We start from the raw sequence: 24,471 nt of genomic DNA on the forward strand, positions 1-24,471 counted from the left end.
CCATCAGAAATACCAGAGCCCTCCAGTTCAGATTTACTGGGGTTTTCTACCTTCAGGGCAGGCCAGGTGAATAGAATTCCCTGGGACTTATGTGCAGCAATTGAGGGCAAATCCAGGTAAGGGCAGAGGAATAACCAGAGGGGGATAACTTACAATGGTCCCAGGGCTGAAAGGCTGAGACCTTCCCCCTACACACACATACACACAGAGATCAGTGACACAGTTGCGGGTACCTCTTAGTCTCGGGAAGGACTGTGGAGCTGGAACAAGGAGCTAAGGTAAGGCTAGGAACTTCCCTGTTGACTTTTGGGAACCATGGGAAATTTTTGACTTTGTTAGAATACCATGTTGAATTACTCTCATAGATGGAAAGGACCTTCAAAGTCATCTAGTCTATCCCATTTTATAGATGTGAAAGTCCCTCTTTGCTACACACAATGCTGCCTTCCTTTTAAAAAATCTTGCTGGAGATGAGTGGGCATTATCTTCCTCTTCCTCAACAAATTTCTATAGAAATTGGGCTCAAAATGTGTCAAATTTCTCAAGTAGTAGGACTAGTGGAGGAATGAGGGAGGGGAGGAGGAGGAATACTCAAAGCAAGAGGCAGATTTAACTTCCCCACTCTGTGATTAGAGCAGGGATGGGCAGAAATTGAACCCTAGAAGTGGCCTTAATTTCCATTCTGAGTTCCAGTTTGGTAATGAGTTCCCACTGTGGTATTCACCATCTCCCTTCTAGGTCCTGCTTTCACCAAGGATGGGGTAGGGGTGGGTAGACACTGCATAGGGACTCAGGGTCTGACTGTAGCCATGAACATAAGTCATCCTTGGGAAGGTTTCTGAAGGATAAAACTGTCTCCTGGCTTCTATCATCTTTCTTGGACTTCTGGCTGTCTGAGGGCATCCACAGGTCCAAAGGAGAGGTTATCTGGTTGGTGAGAAGAAATAGGAGTGACCAAGGAGGGAGGGAATGAGAGTTGCCATCCTCGGCTTCAATAACCAAGTGTGCTGGGGCTGGAATGTGGTAGGGGAGGGCTGGGTTATGGCTTGGTCAGGAATTCTATCCTGAGGCAGGAGAGAAGAGATTTGTTTCTGTTGTTAGTGTTAGTCTTTCGGTAAATTAGCCTGTATGCCTCTGTGTTGTCCTGCCAATTCTCTGTACCATCTAAAAATGTCTTTGTTTCTGAGTGTACCTAATTGTATGTCTGTCTCTTAGCATCTCTGTGTATCTGTATCAGAGTATCTGTCTCATCTTTCTAATCTCTCTCAGGCCAATGTTTTGGCTTGGTGTATCTGTGTTGCTCTCTCTCTCTCTCTCTCTCTCTCATCCAGTGTCTGCCTCTGTATTTGTTTCAGCGTATCCTCCCTTTCTCTGAAAAGAGTCTATGTGTCTATATTTGTCCCTTTGTATGTATATATGTATGTGTGTGTGTCTATCTCTATAGATGTATGTGCCCCCAAGGGCCAGCCTTGGCCTGATGGTCTTGGTCAGATAGTAAGAGGTCTCTGGGTGGGTGGAGGGCTCCTTGGAAAAGGTGTCCAGCAGACTCAGACAAGTGCTACTTGCACTTGTGGATGTAGTACCCAGTGATGTAGCTGATGATGAAGATGACCCAGAACAGAACGATTCCCCCTTCCACCTTCATAGCGATTCCCAGCTTCCCGGTGCATAGTTTATTGTAGACCCGCTCACAGCCCGAGCTCTCTGGAGTCAACACATTCATGCTGAACCTCATCCTGGCTGTTGTTCCATCGGCTGTACTGGACGGCACTCTCCTGGGGTTCCATCTTTTCAAGGTGGGAGTGAGTGAGAAAGGGCCAGCCTTAGAGTGGAGCCCAGATCAAGGGCTGTGGTTCTCTGGCTAGATGAAGACACCAAGAGTCTCCGCAGTCTTAGGAGACAGTGTTGGGTGCGGAAGGGCTACGCGCTGTCTGTCTGTCTCTCTGTCAGTCTCTCTCACCTGAGACTCTCCCTCTCTCCCTCTCCCCCACGCCCCCCAGCTGCCAAGAGATGGGTCAGAGGAAGATTCCTCTGGGGCATCTCTGGCCTCCGGCAGAAGTGGCTTGGGGGTTTCTTGGGAGGCCACCAGCTCCACTCTGCTCGCTGGACTGCTCTGCGTGGGGTGGCAGACTAGGATTAAAGGAGGCTGAGAAAAAGGAGGAGGGGGAGGAGGAGACCGGGGCTGTCCCTCTGGCTCCTGGCTGCAGAAACTGGAACAGCAGCGGCCAGCGCTGACTTGGCACTTCTGAGCAAATGCACCTATTCCATTTCTTTCAGATGTTTTTTTTCCCCTGCTCTTATTGCTATAGCTAGTTTTTCTAGCATAATACTAAACAGTAGTAGTGATAATGGGCATCCTTGATTCATCCCTGATCCTACAAGGAAGAGTTCAACTTTATCTCCATTACAAATAACACTTGCTGATGATTTTAGATAAGTATTCTTTAGCTCCTATTGATATTTAGTATTAATTGGGACCCCTTTTTGGTATCCTTTTTATTTTAATGCAAAAGCTTTTACTTCTGAACCCATGAACCATACCTCTTGAGGTAAAGGGTGGAGTCCTCCCTACTGCAATGAGAGACATTGCAGTTGTGCTATATGGCTATTCTAAGGACTGCACAGCTGACTCCTGGTGTCTGGTGTAAAAAATAGACTCAAACTCTGGACTTCAATCCCCACAAGCCCTTGCTCCACTTCCCCAGAATGCTTTGTAATCTCACAGAATTCTGAGGTGGGCCAGATTGAGAAGTACTTAAGCTGATTGCAAAGGCTTTTGAGCTCTTTTTTCTTTTTTTTTTAAAAGACTTCCATTTTGGGGCAGACATGGCTCTTTCCATAATGTAGGTGAGGTCTTGTCTAGGCCTCTGGCCTAGGCACCTGTTGTTTCTTATCCTGTATTTTCTTTAATCCTTAATCTCTAATAAATCTCTAAAAAATATAATACTCCTTGCAGAGAGAAACTAATTTCTACCTGCCTCAGTCTCCCCTAAATTTTAATCTTTACAGTTGGTGACCTAATGGGAAAAAACCTCTCAATCTTCTGATTTAATCTTTAATAGCTAGTGCCTAGAATTTTTTTTTTTAAGCCAGTTTCTCCAAGATGCCTTTTTAGAAAACTATCTTGATCAGCTCCTGCCTGCGGCCCTCTCCGGCTCCTGCTTCTGCTCTTGGCCTCTCACCTGGTGTCCAAGCTCCCGGCCCTGTTTGTCTGCACTCCGGCTCCCGGCCCTGCCCACCCCTTGGTCTTTCTCTCCCTTACCTGGCCCACCTGATTCAACCAAGATTGCAATCACCTTGTGATCTGCCTGCCCAACAAACCCTTTCCTTGGAGCAGATCGCTCAGGACTCATTTCTATCAGCTGGTAACAAAAGGGGGGGGGGGCAGTATTGACTCCACGTGGACTGGGGCAGGAGGAGGTATCAGGGCAGGGGAGAGAGAAAAGGGAGAGGAGAAGAAACAGATTTTTCAAACAGACTTTTAAGCAATGGGCTATTTAAAAGGATACCTTTTGACTGTTCTGGTAATTTCATTGATTTCACCTGCATGCCAGAAGAAAGATTCAGCCCAAAGATTCAACTTTGGGGAGGCAAATGGGTGGCTCAGCGAACTGATAGCTAGGCCTAAAAACATGCTGTCCTGGGTTAAAATCTGGCCTCAGATACTTCCCAGCTGTGTGGCCCCGAGCAGATCCCTTAAACCCCATTGCCTAGCCCTTACCACTCTGCCTTCTGACAATAGACATTTAAATGGATAAAAACCCAAGGAACTTAAAGACTGGAGGTTCTAAGGCATTTCAGACTCCAATGGTTTATAAAAAATAATCTCTGTATTGCATTTTGATATTTGCTTGGTTTAAGATTTAACTTTGTGATGTTAAATTCATATATTACTGGATTGAATATTATTCTGTTACTCTGAAGGTTGACTGAATTTATTTTTAATGTACTGAGTTTTAAAATTCTGTTGTTTTTCCCCTATAACTGTGCTGAACAAATAACAAACAGCTTTTTTCTATTTTGCCAAGGATAGATGGACTTCAGAACTGGTTACAATTGTATAAAACCTTTGGAAAATTTAATGTGCTAAATATCTCAAATGATTTTAAGGGTTTTTTAAATATGATTTTTGTAATTTTTTTTTAACAATCTCTGGTTATTTTTGCCTGCCCCTACCATGAGGTAAGGCCAATAGTAGCTGAAGTGAAATACATTTTATAAACCCCAACCTTCCCACATGTGAATGGAAGTTGGGCAGTTAATCTCAGGGCATTTGTATCCCTATAAGCCTCCAACAAAAAGGAGCATCCCTTTATTTATACCCTTCAGCTCACTACTTTACTTGCACCAGAATGATATATAGATTTCTTGATTATGTTCTTAACCCAAGATGAGTTTTACTTTGTTTAAAAATATGTTTATTACCAAGGTTGAAAGATTGCTACGTTTGTAAAAACTGTGACAAATATCCATCAATTCATAGGCTTTTAAAAATGTCATACAGCAACTTATGTGAAATGTGAAGGTATGTTTGTTTGCTATTGTAATTAATTGGACTATTGAGAATTTTGGGGATTTTGCTATCTACATATCTGTACTAATGTATTTTTAAAGATGAAAAAATTGTTAACCTTGTTCAATTCATTTGCCTTCTACTCACAGTGATCATGGCCAGATATTAAGAGGAAATGGATCTAATTTTTGGTGAGAAAGCCTTGCATTTTATATTTTCTTAGCTGACACAGAGTGTCAATGATTATAAGCTATACTTTTGAATTTTTAAAGACTTTTATTATATTTTTCTTGCATGTGCGATATACTATTTGTTTTTTATTATTTTTTCTCTCCTTTTTATATTTGAAGCACATATCACCAGCATTAAGATTTTTTTTTAACTTTTTGACTTTTCAGTAATATAAGTTTAAGATACATTTGCCAATGCATAACTCCCCAAAAAGCGATAGACTATGAAAATGATGCCACTAATTATTTAAATAAATTATGGGACTTTGCTTAATGATTCTGTCTGATTCCAGGACAAGATATATACACAAGAGCCATTGCACAAAGCCAAAGAAAAGCCAATCCAGGATGGATTGATGCACTTCTAGGCCAATACAAAGGTCTTGAACCTAGTGTGAAGACTCGAGGTTACTATGTTTAACATGTGTTAAGACATAGGCTTTCCTTGTGTCCACACTCACTCTGAAAATACTCACAGACGAGTATCCCCAAAACCTTGGCTCCTATAATCTGGTCCCCTTTTCTGCCTCTCATAGTGTGGCAACTTTCTGTAGTCCTGGCTACTGACTGGGTAAATGCATCATTGCTTAGATCATTGTGATTTGGGCCCTGATAGAAGGACCTGTTGTAGGTTTATTTTTCTTTTTACTTGGAATTTTACACATAAGACTTTGATAGTCTATATTTTCATCCAGAAATTTTTCTTTTTTGGATTTTTCTGATGTTTTTGTTAATTTCTCTTGCCAATTGATTCATATATCTCATACCTCAGCCATGCTTCCCTAAGTGATTCTGTATTTGTCAATCACCCTCTTAACTGGGAGAATGTAAAAAACATCATTATTTAAATTGCAAAGTTTAAATTCCTTTTGAGAAGAATTTTAGGTAAAGAAGATGCTACCTCTCTGAATACAGAATTGAACTGTTGGAGAAGCCACCATGAAGAAGCCTCCAGACCACAAGCTGCACAAAAACGAACTTTGGCTGTAGTTGATTGAACATTATTTGTATGTATACTTTTATGCCAAAGGGGACTGCCCCCTAACTGGCTTTCTGTCAGTGCATCCAGTAATTATTGGTTTTGTTCTTTTTTTTTCTTATCCTCAAATTATTGTAATGTTTAAGTTGATTATGTTTTCATGATCCTTTTTGGGGAAATTTGTCTCCCCAATAACAATCAAACGGAGAAATATAAAAAATAGACTCAAACTCTGGACTTCAATCCCCACAAGCCCTTGCTCCACTTCCCCAGAATGCTTTGTAATCTCATGGAATTCTGAGGTGGGCGAGATCGAGAAGGTACTTAAGCTGATTGCAAAGGCTTTTGAGCTCTTTTTTTTGGGGGGGGGGGGGGAACTTCCGTTTTGGGCAGACATGGCTCTTTCCATAATGTAGGTGAGGTCTTGTCTAGGCCTCTGGCCTAGGCACCTGTTGTTTCTTATCCTGTATTTTCTTTAATCCTTAATCTCTAATAAATCTCTAAAAAATATAATACTCCTTGCAGAGAGAAACTAATTTCTACCTGCCTCAGTCTCCCCTAAATTTTAATCTTTACACTGGAAGACCCATTTCTTGTCCAAACTGAGCTTGGAATCCTCCAAATCAGAGGAGCTCAGGAAAGGGATGTCCCAAAAAAGCATAAAATAGAGTGGGGCCTTCTTGATTTGGAATCTCAGACAGAGAAAGTGGTTAAGAAAGTGCTACTGCACTGTGGTCAAGGTGCACAGCTGGCTCAAGGGGAGCTGGTTAGGAGAGTGTCAGTGCAGGTGATTTGGCTCAGAGTTGGCTAAAGGAGTGCTGGTATGCCTGAGGTCTGGCTCAGAGCTGGCACAACTAGTTCAGAAAGGAGACTGCTAAGGAAATGGCTGACCACACATGTGGTGCTTTTTCTTTCACTGGTCTGCTTTTTATTATTTAATAAATTTATTTAATTGTTATTTTATTTATTATATACATAATTTTATTTTATACATAATTATAAATTAAGATGTAGCCACCAGAAAATTTTAATCATAATATTCCTTTTAGTCAAATGTTTCCTAATGTTTTAAAAAGGAATGGGTATTGTATTTTGTCAAGGAACTTTTTCTGCATCTATATGGTTTCTGTTGTTTTGTTATAGATATGGTCAATTATGCTGTAATTTTCTTAATATTAAAACCATTTCTACATTCTTGGTATAAAACCCACCTAGTCATGGTGTTTGATTCCTGTGATATGATACTACAATCTTGCTAGTATTTTATTTAAAACTTTTGCATCAATATTCATTAGAGAAATTGCTCTATTGATTTCTTTCTCTGTTTTAGCTCTTCCTGGTTTAGGAATCAATATCATACTTGTGTCATAAAAGGAATTTTAAAGGATTCTGTCTTCCTCAACTTTTCCAAATAGTTAATGTAGTATTTGAGTTAAAATTGTTTTTTGAATGTTTGGTGGAATTCTATTGTGAATCCATCTGGCCCTTAGGCCTTATTTTAAAGTAATTCCTTAATGGTTTGTTCAATTTCTTTTCATGATGGAGCTATTTAAAGTATTCTTTTTCCTCTTTTGTTAATCTGGGAGTTTATATTCTTATAAATACTCATCTATTTCACTTAAAGATTGACAAATTTATTTGCAAATAGTTGGGCAAAATAATTTCCAATAATGGCTTTAATTTCTTCATTGTTTTTTACCTATTTCATTTTTATTACTGGTATTTTGGTTTCTTCTTTCTTTTTTTGAAAAATCAAATTACCCAATGGCTTATTTTATATTTATTTATTTATTTATTTTTGCAAAACCAGATCTTTGCCTTATTCATTAGTTTAATGGTCTTATTTTCAATTTTATTTATCTCTTATTTTCAGGATTTCCAATTTGGTGTTTAATTAGGGATTTAAAAATCTATTATTTTTTTGATTGTGTGTCTAATTCACTGGTATTGTTTCTATTTTTCTATTTTACTGATATAAGCATTTAATTTCCCCCAAGTACAGCTTTGGCCATATCTGATAAATTTTAGTATGTTTCTATAATTTATTTTGATCCATTCATTCTTTGAAATTCATTTTTTAATACAAACTTTCCTTCTTGAATAGTGAGTTTTGATAATATTCTTGAATGAAATAAATTTGTCATTAAATTAAAAACTCACCATAGCAATAAAGCGTCCAATGAAACAGAAATACGAAAGATGATCTGGATTGATTGTTGATGCTGGATTAATCTGAAGGCAGTAATTGCTTTTCCCAGCATACTCAAACAAACAATACATAGGATTCAGCACTTCATGAGAGAGCAAAAAAAACCATTCTCTAAAAGAAAAAAAACAAGATCAAGCTATTCCATATCTTCAAAAACCAAATGTCCAAGGTACAACACAAAATAGTCAATAAGCATGAAACAAACATAATTTCCTTTCATACTTCTCAAAATGCCAGCTTTATGAGGGAAGCTGGGTGGCTCAGTAGATTGTGAGCCAGGCCTAGAAACAAGAGGTCCTGGGTTCAAATCAGGCCTCAGACACTTCCTAGCTGTGTGACTCTGGGTGAGTCACTTAACCCCCATTGACTAGCCCTTCCTGCTCTCCTGCCTTGGAACCAATACAAAGTATTGATTCTAAGGTAGAAGCTTGGGTTTTTAAAAAACAAACAGTAAGGGGGCCTCAGACACTTCCTAGCTGTGTGATCCTGGGCAAATCACTTAACCCCCATTGCCTACCCTTACCACTCTTCTGCCATGGAACCAATCATGGCAGAAGGTAAGGGTTTAAAAACAAACAAACAAACCAACAAAAAAAAAAATACTAGCTTTACACATCCTTTCAATAGATGCAGTGTAAGTCATAAACTTCTTTACCTAATATGCAAGTTCTTAAGTCTCCAAACTTATCTCTTATTAATCTCTTATATTTATAAGCTTTAAAAGAAATCTACTGTTTTCCGAACAGAACATGTTTATATATCTACTTCCACATCTTTTGCTCACAGAAGATGCTACCAAAATGGCTTTTTTGAAGAACAGGGTTGAGGATGAGGGATTCCCAAGGCCCAGCTCACATTCTACCTTCTCTACAAAGAATCCTAACTATCACAGTCAGTTTCTCCTATCACACACCATTTGTACTACTTCTTTCAAAATTAATATATGAAAACTTATAGAAACATTTTCTGGTGTACATTTAAGTTTCCCTACGAGAAAAAACCCATAGCTTTTCAATTCTATGTGTTTAGCAAAGGCTCTACACCATGATTATTTGTTGGTGATATATGTAATGCTATCATTACACATGAAGCTTTAACTTAGTAGTAAATAAATCAACAAAACTAAAATCATTAGCAAGATAAGTAAATGTTCATTTTCCTTAATTCACTAAACATTAACAAAAGAATTATACAGAAAAGCAATAAATCAAGAGAGTCTGTAAAAGAACTGGAGAAAAAAATGTGTTGGAAATAAAGCAAGAATAAGGATTAATCAACCGATATGGATACAGACAGCCTGTGAACTTTATTGGTACCCATATGAAGTGGAGAAAAGGGTTCTTATTGGGCAGATAATCAGAGGAAGTCTCAGAAGACTGGATTTAATATAACACCGGATATTAAACATGAATAAGCTGTGCATTGTTGGAAGTACCCACATTAATAAGTTTACAGGTCTGTCAAAAATATTACAATATCACATGCAATTTTCTATTAGGTACTTGGAAAGATAGAGGGATATAGAGGGAGAAGTAAGATATATAAAAAATAATTTCAATATGAAATGAATAAATGATGCAAGATAATTTAAAGTTATGAACAAGGTCATCTGGGAGATCATAACTGTTCACTTTCTAGGAGAGGGTAAAACAGGAAGACTTCATTAAGCAGCTTAGAATTTGTAGTAATACCAAATATAGAGGTATCTCACTTTAATAAAACTTAGAATAAATTATAGTATTATATACATTACAAAGGAACTCACTGCAGGGTATCTTAAGTAATAATTTTTGTCATTACTGTAATTCAAGTCATTTATGCTTTTATAAGAATGTATCTATTTCATAAAACAATACAAATTTGTTAAAATAAAAAATGTATTTTATAAAATAATAAAATATCCTTCATATGTGAAACAAAGTAATGTTTTCTTTTGTCTATTACCTTGCCAGGCCACCATAATCAAGTCCTTCTTCTCCCCTGAATATTACATACAATCTTCTCCTTAAGTCATAGGGTTTTAGAGCCATGATCTGATTAAAAAGGAAGTTCAGAAACATAAAAAGGCACATTTTTAAACATTTTCCTCATGCAACCAAATTCAGTTTAATGCTTATCTAGATGAGAGCTGTCAAACATATAGATAATGTTGCCCCAACCTACTGCTGCCCAAATAAGACTAAAATATAAGAGACAAATTAAAATACATAGAGCACAGATAATTTTAATATGTACTTTATGAAATCAATATTTGGGTCACCTTTCCATTTTAGCTTGACACCAGTATCCTAGATGAACAAATCCATATTTCATAAGCCTTCTTTTACCCAGTTATAGTTGTGCAATTCTGAAATCATATTCTCAACCATCATTAACCAAATAAGCCAAAGACTTTTGTGCCCAGCAAAATCTAATGTTCTAATTTTAAGTCTTTAAATATGAAAGTTATATCTGAAAACACTGTGCAAACTAAGAGTAACAGGTTGCATGAATGCATACACTTTAAAGAAACAGGAGATAGAACCTATGTCTTTTAAGGAGTTTTTAGTCTAATTAAAGAGAATCAAATCTATGTGGAAAAATGAGAAGTATATCATGAAGTACAGTCAAGTATGAATATATTTTAATTGAACTTTTTCCTAATATAGACAAGACAATCTTTTTCACTGTGACACATACAAACTATGCTCATTCATCCGCCTACTTTTTTTATGCTATTTTTCCTCTTATAAGAATAATACCTATCTTTGTTAAAATCATAATAAAAAAGAAAAACTTTTGAAAATCTAGCAAACACAAACTTTCCACATACAAAGAAAAATGAGAAAGGACTATATAAGAAACAAAACTTCTTTAATGGTTTTCTTTTTCTTTTTTTAAAGTATATATTATATTTGGGGCAGTGTAGATAATGCAGTGGATGGAGAACCAGGTCAGGAGTCAAGGAAACCTATGTTCAAATTTGGCCTCAGATATTTCCTAGCTGTGTGACTTTGGGCAAGTCAGTAATCCTATTTTCTTCAGTTTTCTCATCTGTAAAATGAGCTGAACAAAATAGCATCTTTGCCAAGAAAACTACAAAAATGGGGTCAAGAGTTGAACACAACTAAAATGACTAAACAAATATAATGCATTTAACAATGTACTACCAAAATGGCTCTAACAATCTAAATTCTACTTTAAGGCTCAATTTAAGATACACGCAAATACTATGTTAAATTTCCCTCTTAATTTGACATCATAATGATCTTTGCCTTTTAATGAACTTATTAGATTTAATATTCTTATTACAGATAACTGACTTCCTACTTTGGCCTTTCCTAAATTAACTATCAACCTGAAAAAGAGAGAAGTTCTTTCCTCTGGTGACAGCCTTCATCTAAAGATCCACACAAAGAACTGCTTTCTTTACTGAGTCTAATTTTAGCAATATGCCACAAGATGTAGCATACACCACAAAAACAAACGGTAAAATGAATTCCTGGTATACAGTTGAATTTTGCTTCCAGATGCTTAATAAAATAGATGTATAGTTCTATTTTTTTCTTCTGCCTAGCACTTTGTTGCTTTTCCTTAATCCTAAAGAAACCAAAAATACCTTCTGGTTACTAACAGATTAGTCTTTGGCATTTGGCCTCTTTTCCTATCAACATCATATTTATATTCTTCCCCTCACAACTTTTTCCCATTAAGATCATAGACTACCTGGTACCTTTGGGTTACATCATTTTAAAAAACATACTTCTTAAGTACACAGTATGAAAGGATATGAAAAGAGAATTAACAGTATTTCCAAAAAAGAGGTACAATATTTTACTGAAGAAAATAAATCCATGGAATTAGAATTAGCAAAGTGGAAGCTAATGAATCCATGAGATATTAATAATAGACTGAAATCAATAGACTGAAAATAAAGAAGAAAATATAAATTTCTAATAGGAAAAACAAGTTGAAAATAGATTGAAAGAAAATCTAAGAATCATAGGACTACCTACCTAAAGGTAATACACGCACAAAAAAAGAACCTAGACATACTTTAAGCAATTAAAAAAGAAAACTGAAATTGGCCATTGCCTGAAAGAAATTCCAAGATGAAATCCTCAGGAATATTATGGCCAAAATTCAGAACTCCTAGGTTAGGGAGAAAATATCATTAGCAACCAAAAAGAAAATTTCAAGCAAAAACTTAAAAAAAAAAGGCAACCACTATTAAAAAGCAAAGGAGAATATGATATTCCTCAAGGCAGAGAGTCTAGGATTACAACTAAGAATAATGTACTTACTAAGATTGAGTATAATCACTTAAGGGGAAAATGAATATTTAATGAAATAGAGGACTTTCGTAGATTACTGAGAAAAAGACCAGAGCAGAACAGAAAATGCGACATTCAAAGGACTGAAGAAAAACAAAAAGAAAAAGTTAAACATGAGTAAAAAATCTTAAGGGATTAAAATAAAGTTAAACTACTTACATTTTTATATAGGGAAAAAATATATGAAACCCCTCACAACTTTATAAGTAAATAAACAAAAATTTATCATCATCATCATAAGTTTTAGAAAGAATTTAGTGAGAAAGTAGTCTGGGGTATGATTCTGTTTGGATGATTTCAAAAGAAGAATGGAATGATGAGGATTCCTGAGAAAAGAAAAAATGAAGAGGAAAAATGGGGGAAATTGTCACATATAATGAGGCATGCAAAGGAGGTGGTAGTAGATGGAGAAAGGGAAGTGGATAGCACTTTAACCTCATATACACAAATAGCTGAGTATAGGAAGGCATCCTACTCAAGAGGAAATAGAGGAGAGAAAGGATAGAGGTGAGATGAGTTAAAGAGACTGATAGGCACTAGTCAGAAACAAAATCGTTTATTAAATAGGGAACAAAATTAAAAAGAGAATGGGATGGAGAGAAATAAAAAATACAGTTAGCATACATAACTGTGAATGTGAATGGGATGAACTCACCCACAAAATTGAAGAAGACAGCAGAATGGATAAGAAATCAGAATGTAACAATATTTTTTTTTACAAAAAATACACCTGAAACATAAGGATACAACACAGATAAAAATAGGGACTAGAGATAAATCTATTTTGCTTCAGCTGAAATGAAACAGGCAAGGATGGCAATTAGGATTACAAAGTAAAAACATAAATAGAACCTAACTGAAAGTAACTACATTTTATTAAAAGGTACCAGAAAATAAACTAAGTATCAATTCTGAATACATATGTCAAAAAGTAACATCTGACTTCTTAGGGGAAAAGTGAAATGAGTTATGGGAGCAAAAAATAAAACTAAAACAGAATAAAATGTACAATTATCCCACTCAGACCTTGATAAATCTAACTATAAAATATTATGGTGCTAAATAGAATTTTAGAAAAGTTAGATATGACAGACCTCTGAAGAATACTACATGGGAATAAAAAGGAATATAACTATTTTTAATTATTGTGAATAACAGCATAAAAACCTCACAAATGCAGAAAAGAAGAAATATTAAATGTATCTATTGACTGAAATAAAAATTATATTCTATTAAGGGCTTTTGAAGGACAGATTAAAAATGTATGGAAAACCAATAATCCTAAAAAATTGGTGAATGATAGAACAAAATCATGGAAACAACAATTTCATTAAAGATAATGACAATAATAATGAGAAAGCACACCAAAATATCTGGGATGCAACCAAAGCAGTATTTAGGAGAAAATTTACATATTTAAAAGAAAAGGCAGATAAATTGGGTGCACATGTAGAAATAAAATAGAAAATCAACAATTTTAAAATAACCAATTAAAAAACAAAGTAAAAACTCTGAATATTAAAGGAGATGAGCAAAATTAATTGTTAAGAATAGAAGTAACTTTCTTGGGGAAATTTTTTTTGGCAATTTAATTAAAAGAACAACAAAAAACAAACCAAATTGTCAATATCAAACATTTATAAGGTGCATTCAAATAATGAAGGTGAAATTACAGCAATTAGGAGATATTTTATACAACTATATGCCAATGAAACTATAATTTAAATTAAATGAATGAATAATTGTAAAATATAAATGGCCTAGAATAACAGAACAAGAAATGGAATACTTAAAAATCTTATCTTACAAAAATAAACAAGCCACAAACACATTCTTTAGGGGAAAAAACCAAAGTGCAGGAAGGGTTTGCAATGCTACAAAACATTCAAAGACCAAATAATTCTGAAACTACACATTTTATTTGAAAAACTGAAAATAGGCACCTTTTTTTTTAATGAATCTAACCAAATTTCTTCTATAACAAGTATCATCTTGATACCGAAACTAAGGTGTAAAAGCAAAAAAGATATAGAGATCAATTTACCTAGTAAATATTAATGCAAAAACAAAAACAACCAGCAAGGAGATTACAATATAACACAAACGCAAAACAACTAGAATGAATTTATACCAGGAATGAAGTGTTAGTTTGATATAAGGAAAACAATAAGCATAACTTACCAAATTAATAACAAAATCACATAATTAGCTCAAAGGTGGGGAAAGGGCTTTTTACGAAATAAAATACCCTTTTCTTTTAAAAAAAAAAACCACTGGAAAATTACAGGAATGAAACTTTTCTGAAAATAAGTATTTTCTAAAATAAAAAGCATTATCTGAGTTAAGCTAAAAGTCTTTCTAATAAGATAAATACTATACTAAAAATTTGAGTTTCAGCAATGAGTCAAGAAAAAAAATGAAAGTGAAAGCATTGGCAAAGGGGAAACAAAACTACTGACTTTTGTGAATGATCTGAAAGTTTACCTAACAAAAACTAGAGAGTCAACTAAAAAACTAATCAAAGTAATTTACTTCATCAAGGTTAAAAGATATAAAATGAACCCCTAGAAATCATTAGCATTTCTTTATATTACTAACAAAACCCAGCAAGAGAGGTAGAAAGAGAAATTCCACCTAAATATAGGCAATATAAAATACTTGAAAGTCTACCTGCCATGACATGCACAGAAAGTATAGTTAGATACAGAGAGAGTTAGAAATATAGTTAGGAAAAATAATTAAGAAAATTCATCTGGAGGAAAAAGTTCACGAATATCAACAGAATCAATTAAAAATGAGGAGGAAGGAGGGTTACAGTACCAGATCTCAAGCATACTACAAAACTGCAATCATCAAAACAATCTGTATAAGAATAAGAAATAGAGAGGTTGATCAATGGAAAAATTAGATATACTATATATATGGAAGCAAATGAGCACAGTAACCTACTGTCTAATAAATCTGAAGACCCCAGCTACAGAAGCAAGAATTCAGTTAAAACTGTTAGGAAAACTGGAAAGCAGTCTGAGAGAAACTTGGCATAAAAATTATATTTCATACAATATTCTAAGATAAGCTAAAAATGAGCAAAGAACTTGAACATATGGGCTAATAACAGAAGTAAATTGGGGGAATATGGAAGATGTTACCTATTAGATCTATGAATTAGATGGAAAATTCATGACCAAACAAGAAATAGTTAAGTTCACTGGAGATACAATGAATCATTTTGTCTATATAAAATTAAGTTTTTGTACAAATAAAACCAATACAACTAAAAATCAAAAGAAAATCAGGCAATAGGGGAAATAAATTTTGCAGTAAAGTTTTTTTTTTTTTTAATAAAGGTTTCACTCCTAAATATACAGGAAACTCTATCACATTTACAAGAGTCTTTCCCCAACTGATAACTGGTCAAAGATATGAACAGGCAGTACTCGGAGAAGAAATCAAAACTATCAATAGCCATATGGAAAAAGTTTTAAATCACTAATAATGAGAGAAAAGCAAACTTAATTACCTCTAAGGTAACACTTCACATATGTCAGATTTGCTAATATGACAAGGAAAATAATGAATGCAGGCAGGGATGTGGGAAAAAAATGTACCTGGGAGAGCTATGAATTAGTCTAACCATTCTGAAGAGCAATTTAGAACAATACCCAGAAAGCTATTAAACTTTAAATACCCTTTGATCAAGCAACATTATTTAGGGTCTATATCCAAAGAGAACAAAGAAATTGGAAAAGGTAGCAACTCTGTTTGTGACAGTAAACAACTAGAAACTAAGGGGGTGCCCATCAGCTGAGGAATGGCTAAAACAGTAACGGCACATAAATGCAAATGAATATTCTTGTGCTATAAGAAATAATGAAGAGAATAATTGAATAAAGCCTGGGAAACCATCTATGCATTGATAGAGTGAGCAGAAGTGAGCAGATCCAGGAGAACAGTTTTACAGTAACAACAATACTGTAAAAATAATCAACTGTGAAAGACTTAGTAACTCTAAACACAATTTATCAATGTTGTTCAATTGATTCCATTGTGTATGAATCTTTGTGACTCCATTTTGAAGTTTTCTTGTCAAAAAGCCTTTTCTTTCTCCAGCTCTTTTACAAAGAAACTGAACAAAGTTAACTGACTTGCCCAGGGCCACACAGGTAGTCTGATGCAAGATTGGTTCTCATGAAGATGAAGTCTTCCTGATTCTAAGCCCGGCACTTTATCTACTGGGCTACCTAATTGGCCTGACACAATGAACAAATACAATTCCAAAGGACCCATGATGAAATAAATATACTATCCAATTCCAGATTGAGAAGTGATGGAATTAAAGAGTAAAAACTGATGTGTATTATTGTCTTCTATATAATTAAAAAAAATTATTTTCTGAGGGGAGAACGCAATGTAGAAATGCTTTCTCAAACTGTAAATATTTGTAGTTGGTTTTATTTTTCTTGCCACCTTGAACTTTTGTTAAAGAAGAAATCATATAGCAATCATTGGACTCACTGAAAACTATGATGGAAAAAGAATCTCAATAGCATTTTTCAAGCAATCATAAATGAAATTATGGGATTTATTAAAATAAGAAGGAAAAATAAAAATAAAAAGAATCAACTAGACATCTCTTGGGAGCAAACTCAAATTGAATGTTCATTGGAATGTTATAACCAAAATAAAATATTCTAATATCAAAGAAAAAAATATTGTGACTATTCAGAAAGAAAGCTGAAGTACTAGTCAGCATAACACAAGATTTAGTTAGGTTCAAATAAAATGAATTCCAAATTATGGAATACAATATTTGAAAAGGGAAAACATAGATGAACAATCATGAGTAAGTTACCAAGCAAAAATCAATATAATTCTACAAAGAAAGAAATGATGAAATGGTAATAAAGAGGCAGTGAAGAAAAAGTCTAAGAATTTGGCATTCTAAAAGAAGTTATACAGGATGATATATTGAGAAAATCAAGATCAAGAGAAAAAGTTGCATGTTTGTGGACAGTAGGGAAGAACATTGGCTATAAATATGTTCCCAAAGAATACTAATTCCATATGATACCAACCCAGGTGAATTAGAATTGGAAAGTTTAAGAAAAATAAAGCACACCGAAAGACTTAAATCCCTATAAGCGTAAAAGTTAAAATCCCATAAGTGATAAAAAAAATTTCAGTGAGGAATCTGGTTGATATTTTGTCAATGACATCAGGATTTAAGGGGTAAAAGTTTTTTCTTTAAAAAAATAGTAATGTGTTTGATGAAGTTGAAACTGAAGTTAGGTTGAAAAATTTGGTTAATAGAAAAGTGAATCAAGAATTCTCTTTTTGCATACATGATCTTCATCAACTATGATTTAGGGAGGAATTGGAAGTTTGATGGACCACCTCCTAATATATACCATTTCCCCTTTGTTTTCTTGGTGCAAGCCCTGGTGTTTAAAAAAAATTATGTATTAAATATTTAAATATAATAATATTTTAATAAGTTACATTTATTAATTCCATCCAGAGAATATAAACTTTCAAGGTTGAATAATACATCAAAATTATCATAGAGGTACTTCAAATCATTATTAGTAAGGTATGAAAAGAATTTTGCACATTAAGTCAAATAAAAATTTTAATGGAACATTTTTGGTATCTATGATTTATAAGTTATTTAAAATATGAGTATCTTAATATTTACACATAATTCTTGATAAAAACCAAAAACATTTTTGTATATTTTTGTTAAAATTAGTAATGTTGAATATAGCCTTACCTGTTGGAAAGAGTCTTCAAACAATGTCTGTCGGGATACATTGATTTTCACATGACTGGGTAGTGCATTAGACTAGAAATGTAAATAATATCATTTAATCTGCATATAATTTATACAGACAAATCTATTTATGAATGCCATATTTAGTTACATAAATGGTATTATTAGAATTTATTTTTTATATACTATGCCAATTTCTATATAAGGGTCATAGATTAGAGAGAATTTCTGGGCATTCCTGTGTCTGGATTCGGGGTCAGAAAGCCCTGTTAGTGTGTTGCTTTTTACATTTTATTTTGTTATAAACAAAGAATCCCAAGGAATGTCTTCTTTAAAAAAAAAATTGGTTAATATAAAATTGAGAAAAGAATTCTATTCCTGCCTATGTGACCATCATCACCTATGGTTTAGGGAAAGTTTGAAAGTCTGATGGACCACCTCCTAATTTGCTATTTACCAATTAGAGATGTCTTGGGATGTTTAAGGGAGGAGCTTAATAAAGAGCTTCCAAGAAGTGTATATAGTTACCTTGCCAGGGAAGTTTTTTGATTTTTTGAGAGAATCATCAGACCAGATTGGGATGTCTTGATGGATCAATTAATAAATTATTTTAAATACAAGAAATACTGCCTCTTGAAAATTTCATTCATTACAGTACCTGGCACAAATAACGGAAGTGTGCAAGTTTCCATCTAAAGCTCCGTTCATAAGCAATTTGTGGGCCTTTAGTTCTAAAAGAAATAAAAATATAAAAAGTAAATTAGTAGAATCATATAAACTCAGAGTTAGAATAAAAGTTAATTTACTCCAATCCTAACTAGCTTCTATTTGAAGACCTCTAGTAACAGGGAAACTAATAGGACAGACTAATAGGGTGACTATTTTTAAAAAACTAATTATTAAGAGGTTCATTATATTGAGTTAAAATCTGCTTCTTTGTAACTTCAACATACTTTTCCTGATTCTTCTCTGTCAAAGAGAAACTAATAACCTCTCACACTTATATTAAAATATGCAAATAGCAAAATAAAAGTTATTAATAAAGTTCCATTTCCAGTATTAAACTTATTGGAACTCATTATACATTTATTATGCATCACATTAAGTGATAGGGATTAAAGATAAAAAAAAAACAAAAGAAAACTAAAACCATCTTACACCTGCTCATTCATTAATAGAGCCTACAACATTCTAAATGCAAAATATGTTCATTTCCATTTTTAAAAAAATAGAGGGTACTCCTAATGGCAATGGAGAAGCTCTACTCAGAAATCTCTCTCTTTTTAAAAACTCTTATCTCCTAATATTAAATATCAATTCTAAGATAGAAGAGTGGTAAGGGCTACTCAATTGGTGTGAAGGGGCACATAGGTAGAAGTTATCTGAAGCTAGATTTCATGGTGCTCCTTCCACTGGACCAGTTAACTTACCTCTCAGATATCTCACTATACAATGAAGTGAACTCTAAAATCTCAAAGGTTATATTGTAAAGGGCAAATCCTGGAAAATTCTATTCACTTGGTACCAAGTAATGGACTGTCCTTTGAAAATTAGCCTAATTTTGGAGCAACTCATCTTCAGAAGGCTAGTATAAATCAGTGAAATGTTTTGGTCATAGTAACTCATGAAGCGTCTACTAAAGTGTAGAGGATTTAGAAATGATCCTAAAGTCATGTTTATTACTAATCAAAATAACCTTTGTAACTACTAAGAAATGTTAGATAGTTATACTAAGGAAATAAAGAGTTAAGTGGCTTATGTTAATGGCTTCTCTATATTGTATTTACCTGAAAATAAACAAGCTTTTGTCAAGAAATGGCATAGTATTTATGGGGAACAAGAAGTAGACCAATTTGGTTGGAATTTTGAAAACATGGGGAAATTTAATGTGTAATCTTCTGGAAAGATAGGCTACAGCCAAATTGTGAAAGGTTTTAAGTGCCCAATGGAGACTGCATTTAATATAAGAGTCAATAGAGAATCAATGATGCTTCTTGAGTAGCGAAGTAATATGGTTAAACTTACACTTTAGGACTAATAATTTAGTATATGTACAGAAAATATACTGGGAAAAAGCAGAGATTGGGGGCAAGGAGAATAGTAGGAGACTATTTCAATAGTTCTTGCAAAATGATGAGGAACTGAACTAGAATGATGACTAATATAGAGTAGCGAAAGAAAGAGATTTCTTCTGGAAGTAAAACTGATAAGACTTGGCAAGCAACTGGTTATAGGAAGTAACTGAAAATGCAGAGTCAAATATGGCCTTAAGAATGGGTGAATGAAAATATGGTAATGACTTTTAAATATGGAAGCTTACGAGGAAGAATGGATTTGAGGGCAAAGACAGTGAGTTCCATTTGAGACATATAGAGTTTAAGACTATCACACATCCAGTGAAGTTGTTCAGAAAGTAGCTAGCTGGTAATGGGAGACTAGAACACATATTAGATACTGGATATATTCATTTTGGAGTTCAACCTATTGGAAGTAATGAAATACTGAGATTTTAAAAAGGGGAAGAAGAAAAACAGAAGAATACACCAGAAAAATCTCAAATTCTTGAAATTATGTAATCAAGATTTTATTTATATTATCATGTAGCAAAGAGAACCTAAAAAAAGTGAATTAACATCTCTGGGCTTAAATTCTGTCTTATATAAAATGAGAGGCATGGATTAGATGTCCCCTTTTTTAATCCCTTCTAGCTCTGAATCTAAGTAATCAAAGTTATTTTTGACACATAGTAGTCCACAACTGTCTTGGTGTAAAACCACATAGGGAGGATGAGATATGGAAAAAGATCTAGCAAATGAGATTGAGAAGGATCATTAGGCAGAAAGGGAAAAAGGAGAAAGCAGCAACAGGAAAACTCTGGAAGAAAAGGGCATCAGAAAGACAAGTTCCAACAGTAATAAAAGGAGAAGGATTAGACCTTGAAGAAAGGTAAGTGGAATTAGTAATGAAAATAATATTGGTAAATATGCAATGAACAGTTTTGGACATTCTTTTTCCCAGGATGCAATAGAAGAACAATAAATTAAGGAAAGGGCAAAAACCTATTGAACAAGATATAGTAACATGCTGTGTTCAGATTTTTAGTAGCAAATTCTTTCCTTGAACCCATACAACTTTAAACAGCAAAATTAGAAAGGAATTTGGGAAACGACAAAACAGGACTGCCATACAGTCCATGAATATTACTCATTAGGCAGAATGACCACAGACCTTTGCTTAAATGACTCTATGTAAAATATGGAAGACAATGGACAGAGTTAGTAGTGGGAATAAGAAGGAAATATGGTAGTGGTGTAAGATATATGCTCAAAGGTGTGGCATTTAATGTACTGGGGAATAGTTTTAAGTATCTGAAGAGATCCTGATTGCATCACTATATTAAAGTACAATAGAACAATTGTAATTCACAATGATAGTGACTCAAGTTTATACATTAATTAGTGCTTCCAGACACTTACCAAACGGGCAAGTGGCCTGTCCTTTGGTTTCACACTATCTGGCTCATCTACTTTTTCAATTCTGTATCTCTCTGATGACATTCTTTATATTACTTTTACATATTATACACATTCACTTACCACTGCTCTTTCAATGACCTAATTAGCTTTTGGTTCTGTGAAAACCATAATATTCTATGACTGGCAACAATATGCTAGAAAAATATTATTTTAAAAAATGACCCCCCCCCCACTGGAGAGATTAAGTCGTTTAAAATACTCTGCAAACGTATTCCAACTTATTCTCATTCTGTTTCTATTCTGAAAATATTCTGAACTATAGGTCTGCTTCACTAGTTGCATTGCCAGTCCAAATATATCTACTGATGGTCCAGCTTTGAAGGCTATTGCCCAACTGCATATCATAGTATGAAGCATTCTTCAGTCACTTCGTTTCTCCTGTGTGGGTAATTAGGCCTCACTTAAAAGGCTTTGAAATAATTAAAAGCCAGAAGGGATGAGTATAAACAGGAGCATCTGAAGCACCTCACAATATCTGTAATAAAAAACTCTTCTGTAACTTACTCAACATTTCCTCCATGACAGTTGCAAAAAGTCAAAGCTATTTCTGCATTATATCTTTCAATGCATTTTATATAATTTTGACATGCATGAAATATCTTGTTGGAGGAAATCTTTTAGAAAGGTTTAAAACCTAACAACCAATAATACCATTAAGAAACTTGACGTCATTTCACCTTTCAGTCAACAAAAAGACCTTTAAAGAATTGGTCTTCTATTAAATACCAATTGGAATAGTATGTGTGTGTGTATATATAAATACACACACACACACACACACATATACTTCTAATCAAGAATTCTTGGATTACAAAAGCATATCATTTTCAAAGATCTTACATAACTGGGAAAATAGGTTTATATGTTGGCAGTTATTGACATTTTCTTTAATGCCTTTTTTGTTAATGTCCTTGATTTTTCTGAAACATGTTATTTTGTATCTATTTTGAATGTATTATATCTGTAATATATCTGTATATTTATGTTATGTCCTCGTTATGATTTAAGTTTTTAGAGAATAGGAACTATTTCATTTTGGGGTTTCTATATACAGCACTTAGCATCCTGCCCTGCACATGGTTGGTACTTAATAGTTGAGTGATTCCTGGAATTTGGTATGAAAAATTAATATTAAATTGCGATATTTTTTGGAAATGATTCCCCTTTTGGCCCCAAGAACAGACTGATTCTGGAGCTCACACTTTTCCCTAAGCTATGAAACTGGATTGGATCACTACATCCTCAATCATATCCCCATCGACTCATGTGATCAAGCGGTTGTTTTTCTTCTTTGTTTCTGCTCCCACAGTTCTTCCTTTGAATGTGGATAGCACATTGACTCTTATTCAGGATAACTATTCTCCAATACAAGAACTTTATCCTTCTATCTTTTGTCTAGATCTTTTATTTATTTGTTTGTTTATTTATTTGTTTGTTTATCTATCTATTCATTTATTCATTCATCCATTTATTTATTAAATTATTGATTGATTGAAATTGTCTAGATCTTTTAGAGGAAGGGAGACCTGATCCGAAAGATTCTCTTGGGTCATGATGCTGGGAAGTGTGTGTGTGTAGCCATTCTGGTAGCTCCATGGTGAGTTTCTTGGCCTCCTTGCCCACCTGACTGTGAAGATGGGAGTTCTGGTCTCAGATTCCACTTCCCACATGACTATTCTCCAATAAGAGGTGTGTGGGGGAAGGACTGAATAATGATGTCAGGAGGGATATATTTTGGCTTGCATGACAGAAGTCAGCCCTTTTTTGCTCACCAAATGCTCCTTCTGAGGCCTCTTTTGGCTGGTCCACCTCTCCTGCCTCACTGCCTACTTGTTCCTGCTTATAGGCCCTACTCCTTCTGGCCTAGCTTAGCTGCTTTTGCTCATGTCTCTCCTCTTGGGCCCCATTTGAGCTCTGTGACATCTGTTTGGACTGTGAGGGAGTCTACTGGCTAGTTAGATTTTCTTGAGTGGCCAATAAATAAATACTTTAAAAATAAAAATACAGGTTCCAGAGAATTTCATTCATTAGACTGTACCATACTGCCTCTCATAACAGGACACAGGCAAAGGCAGATCAGTGGGGTATTTAATCTGATTATTGTTTTTGGCCATTCATAAAGCAAAGCAACAGAGTTCTCTCTCTTGTGTTACTTCTTTCTATATCAGCAGCTCTAACTCCAATGTTGTGGGAAAACAGGCAGAAGGTACTAAGAATAAAAGAATTGTAATATCATCTAAACACTTTTGTATTATCTTCACTAATATTGTTCTTTCTGCCTGGAAAGCTTTCTCAATTTCATCTCAAATTCTCCATAAACTCTTCCATATACACATTTCAGATCATTCATTCATTCATTCATTCATTCATTTGTTCATGTATTCAACAGCCACTTATTAAGCTAGCATGTACCAGGCATGATCCTGGGCACCGGGGAACAAAGACAAAAATAAAAGTCCTTCTCCTCAAAGGACTTATATTGTTTTAGGTAGCTAGGTGATACAAGTTCTGGGGGGCAGCTGGTAGTCAGGCCTAGAGATGGGAGGTCCTAGGTTCAAATCTGGCCTCAGACATTTCCCAGCTGTGTGACCCTGGGCAAGTCACTTGACCCCCATTGCCTAGCCCTTACCACTCTTCTGCCTTTGAGCCAATACACAGTATTGACTCCAAGATGGAAGGTAAGGGTTTAAAAAAAAAAGAAAGAAGAAGAAGAAGTAAAGTTCTGGGCCTATAGTCAGGAAGAGAAGAGTTAAAATCCAGCTTCAGACACTTACCAGCTATGTAACTTCAAGCAAGTCACTTACCCAGTCTCTTTCAATTTCCTTAATTGTAAACTGGGGCTGTAAAAGCACTTACCTCATAGGACTGATGTAAGGATCAAATTAAATAAATGTTCAATAAAGTTCCTAGTACATAGTATG

At 34.5% G+C, this 24,471-nt stretch overlaps 1 protein-coding gene and 1 pseudogene across 10 annotated transcripts in view; both read right to left on the bottom strand.

Annotated features, from left to right (window-relative positions):
- WWP1 (WW domain containing E3 ubiquitin protein ligase 1) overlaps positions 1–24,471 on the bottom strand; it is a 176,164-nt gene that overhangs the window by 23,243 nt on the left and 128,450 nt on the right. For all 10 annotated transcript variants that reach the window (XM_056823349.1, XM_007488064.3, XM_007488066.3 and 7 more), the window contains 4 exons: positions 18,673–18,745; positions 18,015–18,086; positions 9,876–9,964; positions 7,883–8,042 (listed from right to left, as the gene is read on the bottom strand). In XM_056823349.1, the coding sequence (XP_056679327.1) occupies positions 7,883–8,042; positions 9,876–9,964; positions 18,015–18,086; positions 18,673–18,745 (394 nt within the window). The remainder of the gene's footprint in view (positions 1–7,882; positions 8,043–9,875; positions 9,965–18,014; positions 18,087–18,672; positions 18,746–24,471) is intronic.
- LOC103092417 (small integral membrane protein 1-like) lies at positions 934–7,876 on the bottom strand (annotated as a pseudogene).

This window comes from Monodelphis domestica, chromosome 3, assembly GCF_027887165.1.
Source record: "Monodelphis domestica isolate mMonDom1 chromosome 3, mMonDom1.pri, whole genome shotgun sequence".
Taxonomy (NCBI): domain Eukaryota; kingdom Metazoa; phylum Chordata; class Mammalia; order Didelphimorphia; family Didelphidae; genus Monodelphis; species Monodelphis domestica.